The following is an 8,922-nucleotide window of genomic DNA, read 5'->3' as shown; positions in this document are numbered from 1 at the left end:
ATCATCTCACGCCACACACCCTTCCCATGCAGCCTCCACCATTTTTTTGATCAGACTCAATTCAGCACAACCTTCATCACACATGAACAGTCATCACAGTTCCACTTCAGGCCATTACCATCATCATTGCCACCCATGTTCCCTCTTCACTAGTTTCACCTTACACCAACACCATTAAACCTACAACAAGAAACAAGCAAGAAAATCACCATCTGTGACCCCCATTACCATCATCATTGCCACCCATGTTCCCTCTTCACTAGTTTCACCCTACACCAACACCATTAAACCTACAACAAGAAACAAGCAAGAAAATCACCATCTGTGACCCCCTGCTCCCAATTGTTTTTCTGATAATCACCATATGTATTCAAATTTGCTAATTTCACCAGATTTGAAAATATTCAAAGTTGCTAATTTGAAAGAGGTTGCAAGAAACTTTATTCAAGATTTGGGTATGGATGATTTTCTGATTCAGCCCATTCATGCCATCTAGAAGCGAAGCAAAGATCGGGATAGACCTACAGACACAGTTGGGGCATCGTTTGGGGTGGGTCTCATTGAGGTGTATCTGGGGATCGATTCAAAACCGGGAGCGATTCAGAAGGAGGCTCGACGACTTGGAAGAAGCAACAAAGACCGGCCAACGGAAAAGAAGAAAAGACGCCCAACGAACGCCGAAGAAGCATGTCGATTCTTGTATGAAGACTAGGAATCGGCGTTTATTTTGGGAAGATAATTAGCGTTAGGACGAACCGGTGTTTGTGATGTTTCTATTTAGTCATATTTTTGAAAAATAGAAAAAAGGCAAAAATTTCAAAATACCCTAATTTCATGTGGATAAATAAATTACTGGAGTGGAATTATGAGGACCATTTTCATTTTCTATATAACTATACCAAAAGAAACAAATATAACAATTAAACAGATCGAACCTCACCTAGAAATATAAAAACAAGAACACATTTATCCTCCGTCATTTACAACAACAGTTTGATCTACTCTAATAATGAAGTCCTAATCACTCTGATAATATCCGTGAGCGATACCAGACCCTCGAGCCGCCCGTCACTGTCCACCACCCAAACACGATGAACATGGTTCACCACCACCTTATCAACCACCTCCGCCAGCGGCGATTCAGCACAACTAGTCACAAGCTCCCTCGGAGACGACCCCGCCATGTTAGCAGACACAGACAACAAGCTCCTGGTGTACTCCATAACACTCGCCGTCAACCAAGACTGTAGATGAGAAACCGGACACCCTCGCAGATCAGTCGCCGAGAACGTACCAATCAACTTCCTTCCTTTTCCCTGAAAGAAACTATTTCCTCATTTCGATGTGTATTATAAATTGAAATGAAGTGGTGGCTTACAATCTTACATTAACGAGTTGTGAGTGATCTTCGGTGGCCGCATTGAAAGATTCGACGATGGGGACAGCGTTGAGAGAGCCAGCTCTCATGGATTTGATGGCGTCGATGACTTTGGTATGATCAGTGACGCCGAAGATGGGTTCCACCAATGCTCCCAGATCGTTTAGAGTTCGATCAAGCACGTGTTTGAGATCCGACTCATGTCCCTTTAAGAACCTCATAAGGTCCATTTGTGTGAGCATCCTGTACGACGACGCCGACTCCACAAGCTCAACTCCGGATACGTTTTCCATGGAACTATCGAGTGGCACTAAAGCACGATGGATTCCTTTGCTAAACACCTCCATACAATCCATAATGCTGCAAGTTCAACTCATTTGCATGAAAGTCGTCGGAAAATCTGTTGCGAACTTAACTTCTACATATAAAATCGACAAAGAAACGAAGAAAAATTAAGAAGTAACGTACCTGGTGCTAGGATTGAGTGTCCAAAGGCTAAGACTTTCGAGGCAATGACCGATAACTGACGACACCGGAACCGCCATCCTCTGCTCCATATTCGAATGGTCGCCACTGTCGTCGGGGTTGTCGCCGGCGATATGGGCTAGTATATCTAACATCGTTATCATTCCTATATAATGTTTCCTGACAGAACCTGTATGCTTATCAGACTCTAATATCATGGATCCACCGGCACCAATCCAATGTCCAGGCGGTGCAGCCACCGGCATCGCCACCACCTGGTTAGCCACCAGCGCGTTCATTGTGTGGGCTAGGGTGGCTGTATACGGAACCTCCACCAGCCTCCGCTTTTCGGAAACCAGTTCCTTTACCTTTTTGTCCCTTAAACGCTGTGGCTCGACGGCGGCGTGCATGTTGTCGTTCTTGACGCCCATCATTGTTGTCTGCATTTTTTCAGTTTGCTGCTTGAAGTGTTGTACGGTACATTAATTTTAAATGCAAAAGAAGATGAAAGTTAATGAGTACGTGTTGGGAGGGGAGTGCGTCAGTTTGCCAGGTGTCAACGAAACACTGTGAGACTTATCCATAATAATGACGAAGCCGATTTGTTGGATAATAAAAGTAAACGTGCCTTAAAAACAACTTTATAAACCGGATTAGAGGTTGCTTAAAGAACCGGTTAATCATGACACTTTTTGCTCGATCTTGTATTTATTTAAATATTAAAATAATAAAAAAAATTTATGTTTTATTTAATGGATGAAATTCTATCATTATAAGATTTTATTTTGGCATTCAATGGATTTTGAGTTCAATAGTCTTCAACTAAAAAAATAAAAGTTTTTAATTCTTAAATATTACTATAAATTATATTTTGTAACATTCTATTGAGTTCAATGCATTGTAGAAAAAAAAAATAATAAAGTTATATGGATTTTAGAAAGATGATGTAACAATCCATTAAACTGTATATTCAATACATTGTAGATGCACTTAGATATTAGGTATTGTTAAGCTCAAGGATGTGGGTAAAGTTAGGCCCAACGTTTGCCATGTTGGAACATGGGACCGTCGCCGTCACCTTACGGTTTGGCCGCATAGGCTTAAAAAAGTTGAACCCTCTATCTCTTCTTGATTCGTTTTCTCTCTTTCAATGTTGTAAGTCGTTAAATTTTTAAGATTCATTTGTATTTTCTTTTTAACTATAAATAAAACCTTAATTTATCACATCTAAATCGTTAAATTTTTAAAATTCATTTGTATTTTCTTTTTAACTATAAATAAAACCTTAATTTATCACATCTAAATCCAGTTTTTCTATCTTTCGACATTTTTTTCCTCATATTTATCACTATGACGGTATGTTACTATATTCTCCGTAACAATATGCACAACCTTGGTTTAGAAAAGCATGATGTGTTATGTTGTGGTATGTCCCGAAGGTCGATGCGCGTTGTGAGATGTGATTGCACGTGCATCATGTAGGTGTGACGCACAAGTAGTAATTACTATATATATATATATATATATATATATATATATATATATACACACACACACACACACGTGTGTGTGTGTGTGTGTGTGTTTGTTAAATTTATGCAGAAAGTGAAATTCATGTTTACTAATAACTAACTCAAACACAATAAACATTAAACATATAAAATGAAACCGAAAGCTAATATTCATTTCATATGCATAGTGAAAACAAACGTCACAGTAATTACTCAAAACACAAAATGCAAGTTTACCATACTCATGCAAAATGAAGTAGTAATTACTCATCGATAATTATTGAAAGAAGAAAAATATTGTCGTGTGATCATGGTGTTGTATCGGTTAGTATTCTTATATGCAAGTCTCTAGGGTAGAAGTAAGGTCAGACAATAATTAAACAATTACATTTGCATGGGCTTTATTGGATTTTAAGTATTTTCTAAGTAAAATGGATCAGACTTAGGATGTGCCAAAGTGTACTGGGTAGGATGCGCTTACATGCGCACGTATCACCTCGTATCATATAGGCTTTTTCATCCAACACATCTATTGCGCTTAGGCCATCGCAACGCAATGTAACAGCACAACGATCGCAACAAGCGCGCTGTTTGAAACCACATAACCATATAAAACCACAAATCTTCTTTGACCCCAAATTTAATCCCTTTGATATTTTATCTCAACCCGAATTCTAAACAAGAAAATCAAGAGCAATTTTGAACCTGAATTCATTCAAGAAACTCAACCCACCAAAGCACCTAATAAAAGAAAAGAGAACACGACAGCTAAAGCATGTGAACTAGAGAAGTGCTAGCATTGGCACATGCATGGATTAATGTTTCCGAAGATGTAAAGGTTTGAAAAAACCAAAAACATGATCATTTTTGGAGGCAATTTACAAAAATGTTCCACAAATGAATGAAGCAAGGAGAGAATCATACAAAAGACCAAGTGTATTATAAATAGGGGAAGACAAACAAGGAAATCATGTTGTTTAATGTTCAAAGATTATAATGACATTAATAAAACTTAGTTATCAACATACAACGAATGAGAAGACAAACTGGAAACAAGTTGTGCCGCGAAACCTTTTTGTATGGTAAAACCAATTCTTTTGAAGACTGCATTTCATCATGACGGTTCGACAGAAAGCAGTTTTCTAGTGTTTACGTGCACCACATGCTCAAGATTTTCTTCTAGCAATCCCTATAGAAGGGCTTGGCCAACATATGTCTTATGTGGAGTATCATGCCATCCTCAAATATCGACTCATGATTCCAATATTCCCAGCTGACGAGATATGTCATGTGTACTGCAAGGCATGTTTGGACTCTTTTGGAGAGCATGCAGTTCATTGCAAAGAACTACTGGGTCTCAAATACAAGCATGATATGGTTAGGGATGTTTTGGTCGACATATTTAAGCGTGTCAGAGTTTCTGCCACGAAAGAGGCTCCTGTGAATTTCTTGACTGACCCGACAGAAGGAAGGTCAACCCTTAGACTTACTGACGTTTTGATTTTTGGATGGGTTGGAGGGAAACACGCATGTGTAGACCTTATAGGGGTATCCCCTCTCATAGGATTGAGGGTCAGGGGTTTCACGGTGGGACAAGCTGCATTAAAAGCTGCTACATGCAAGGTTACCAAACATGAGAAATCATGCATGGAAAATCAACACATGTTCATACCATTTGCATTTGATATGTTTGGTTTCCTTGCGTCGGATACAGTAGATCTTCTTAATAACGTACAACATATCGTACATAGCAATGTTATATCCCCTACATCTATGGATGCAATTGTTTAATGATTTGTATAAAATAGGAAAGGTCAATGGCAAAGTGGAGAAAATGATGATGAGATTTTGAAGAAGCTATTGATGTGCACAAAAGTACCCACTATTTTTAATATTTATAACCTAACAAACTTAGACTAACTATGCACTAATAGGCAGTGTACCTAGTCAGATTACAGTATAGCTTAGGTAAGTCGGGTGTCGATCACAGGGAATGGTGGTGAATTAATTAAGAATATTTGATTATAGGTTACAGGTCACACGAAAAGAATAAAGAAGTAGTTTAATAAATCTCAAACGAACAATTAATTGACAACTCTTGATAAACTAACAGGAAAGCAAATCTCTACAGGTACTTTGGTTTAGATAAATTACACCTTAAAAACATAGATAACTGCATACACAGATTCATTTATTCATGTTCACTGATTCCTAAAATGATTAGATTCGCGTTCACTATAACTAATCCTTTAGCAAACAAGTCAATTCAAACAGTGATCAGTTGATTAAACTAACATGCTTCCTAGTGTTCAGTTCCTATCAAGCAAGACTTGTAAATATAGTTAATCAAATTGTTCGTTCAATTAACCTCTTGTTGATGGTCATCAAACAAGGCTCACACATTAACTTACATATTCCCAAGTTAATCCTAGTTTCACATTCGTTATTCCTAGACTTATAATCTCGATGGTCATCAAAATCATAAGAGACAAGCAATCAAGCAGATGTTCATACAACTCAATTTACTTAATAATTAACAGCAAATAATTATCATTAACACGTAAGGATCTTTTAACAAGCTTGGCAAGATAAATTAAACATAAACAAACAATTCAATATAGCAATTAGTCTAATAATCAAGATTTCATTCAATCATAAACACAAAGTAAAAGGTTTTTACACCTAAATCAGAAACTAAATACAATATAGTAACACATTGGAATGCTAAACATGGTCACGTTAACAACCCATACGATTACCGACATGTATCCGCTCTCCAATACTTCCGATCTCCGCTCCCGTTAGCTTAACGGCCTTCCGGCCGCCTTCTAGACCCTCAAAACAGCTTAACAGAAGTTAATTATTGACTAAATTAGGATAGAAGTCGAATCCTCTCTTCTGGTTAGCTGATAATCGCCTTTTATAACCCTTGTAACCGACTTACGTACGCTGGGCGTAAGTCGAATTACGCTGGGTGTACTGAAGATTAATACGCGATGAGGTTATCCGGATGCCAGCCGTTACACGGGGCGTACATATAGCTTACGATGGGCGTAACTCGTATTTGGCTATTACGCTTGGCGTACATGTCCATTACGCGAGGCGTAAACGACTCCTCCAGCATTTTTCCTTTCTTTTAGCCTCTAAGCCCGATTTCCGCTTCAGTCTTTTCTTTTGTGCTCTATCGACAACGAATAGCCGCAAATCATAATTCAAAGCATTATAAGTACTTTTTAGTTCTAAAAGAGAATAATAAATGCCAAAATATTAAGATATAATGCATATATATATATATATATATATATATATATATATAAATACACATATCAAAATACCCCACACTTAGCCTTTACTTGCCCCCAAGCAAATTTACTTTTATTTTACCAATATTGTACTAAACAATCCATTTAAAACTCAGCCATTATGTCAAGACCGCAACGCATGCATTTGTGTCTAAAATTTTCCTAAAGTACCCCCCATACTTTAAATACTCACAATCTTCATAAACACTCGCCCACTTCTTTCGAACAATGCTCATTTTATGCATCCCTCCGAATCCATCCACAGAAAACCTCCTAACCTCAAGGTGTTTTTGGTTGAGCAACCCAAGCATACATAATCTAGAATTACAATTTATGATACCACTATGGAGCTTTTTTGAATTCTTCACTTTCTTGATAATTTGATCTTTGATTTCTTTGAATTTACCACCTTGTTTGATTTGATTTCTGGTATCTTCAATTTTTGAACTCTTGGAATTTTGATCTTTTGATCTTCACTTTAGTTGCTCCAAAATTCTTCAAACTTTTCTTGCAATTCTCTCTCTCTTTTTTTTTTACATGTACCTCACTTTTTTCACTCAAAACCTACATGCTTAAGCAGGGGCGCTCAACTTCAACCTTTATTGGTTAACGATAATAATTTTTCTAGATACATTTCTGGTACACGATGGTAAACATATTGCATCCCTCAAACCAAGCGGGGTTATGTTTTTGTTCCATGATTTTACTAAAATAAGGGAGGCCACAAATGCACTATAACGTGTATTGGCTCAACTAAACATTTGAGCTCTCATCGGATCATCTCATACAATATTAGCAAAAAAAAATTAAATTATCACTAGATTTTTCTAAATTAAACTATTATTTCAAGTTTATAAAGTTTTTAAATTTCCTAAATCTAGCAATTTCCAAACTATTATATTTTTTTTTACTTTTACCGACCCCCTACCCCACACTTATTTCATACAATGTCCTCATTGTATACATAAAACTAATTAAGCACATAAAAAGGGAGAAAAAGGAACAGACTCCCCTGGGGTAGTTGTGGCGAGATCGAATGGGGTTGCTACAAGTTGCTTCAAATATTGCTGGAAGACTGAAAACTGGAACTGCTGCTTCTGAATTTGCCGATAAAATCAAGACTGCCAACTTTGAAAATGTGGTGCAAAAGATTGTAAACAAATGCAATGTGTAATAACCATGACGTGGGAAAGTGTCGACCACGTCGTCTCGTCAAGAATGGCAGCCTCTTCTCGCGATGAAAAATCCCCCACAACATAGGAAAGTGTCAACCATGTCGTGGCAGCCGGGATGATACTTCTCCCTCGCATCGAAATAAAACTCTATGGTGTGGGAACAGCTCATCCATATCATAAGAGTTAAAAATAAAATGTCATTCTTCTGAACAATCGCTCACGAAATCAATATGCACCCCACACTTATGACAAATCGTGGGTCTTGACTATAATCTTCGATCTCTCACACGACTCTCTCTAGCAACAGTCGGACCTAGCTGCTGAACTTACTGCCAGCGTTCTAAGGGCAAAAATTCTGCAAAGATCTAAACAACCAAAGAGCATCAACATGGAAAACAAAAGTAAAACATCTTAAATTAAAATTAATTACATACCAAATAAAAATACTAATACTAAGCAACAAAAAATAAACTAAAAATAACACAAAAAATAAAAAGGATAACTAAATCACTCTTCATCCCCGTCATCATGTTGTTGTGTCCCAGAAGTACCGGCTCCATCATGTCGTGACTGGAATGGTGGAGGGAAAGGAACCGAGTACTGAAACCCCTGGTGGGCAAAGAATGCGGTCAACACATCTCCATACCACTGCTGTTGTCTCTCCACGTGTGCAGCATACTCACCAAGGTTCTAAACCCCCTCGTCAATACGGTTAATGCGCTGAGCTAGGTAACGCATATCAATCTCCGGCTCAGGTCCCTGCTGTGCTCCCCGAGGAGCAGGTCTACGCCGCTGGACCCGTCTCGGCTGTGGCTCGACGACACCCTCCTCGTCCGCCACATCATCTGGTCGTACCCGCAAGACACCATCTCCGCCCCGCTCAAGTACACGCATCGACTCTAATAACTGAAGGCTCATCGGCCTCATATCATGAAACATCATCGATCTCGTGATCTCACGCGTCAACAACTGATATGATCGAGCTACTCGCGTGATAAAATACCCCCCACAAATCGGGCTATCCTCCCGAAGTCCCCTGGCCCTCCTAACCAAATACGCGGCTAAAGCAACTGGAAGGTTCAGGTGCCTCC

At 38.5% G+C, this 8,922-nt stretch overlaps 1 protein-coding gene across 1 annotated transcript; it reads right to left on the bottom strand.

Moving 5' to 3' along the window:
- Positions 1-863: 863 nt before the first annotated feature.
- On the bottom strand, positions 864-2,570 carry LOC111900330 (SNF1-related protein kinase regulatory subunit gamma-like PV42a). Its single transcript, XM_023896205.3, has 3 exons — positions 1,847-2,570; positions 1,387-1,738; positions 864-1,316 (listed from the first exon to the last, which is right to left on the bottom strand). The coding sequence occupies exons 1-3, from the start codon at positions 2,287-2,289 to the stop codon at positions 999-1,001; spliced, it is 1,113 nt and encodes a 370-aa protein (XP_023751973.1). The 5' UTR covers positions 2,290-2,570; the 3' UTR covers positions 864-998.
- Positions 2,571-8,922: the final 6,352 nt, after the last annotated feature.

This window comes from Lactuca sativa, chromosome 4, assembly GCF_002870075.4.
Source record: "Lactuca sativa cultivar Salinas chromosome 4, Lsat_Salinas_v11, whole genome shotgun sequence".
Taxonomy (NCBI): domain Eukaryota; kingdom Viridiplantae; phylum Streptophyta; class Magnoliopsida; order Asterales; family Asteraceae; genus Lactuca; species Lactuca sativa.
This window is presented reverse-complemented; position numbering and strand designations above follow the sequence as displayed.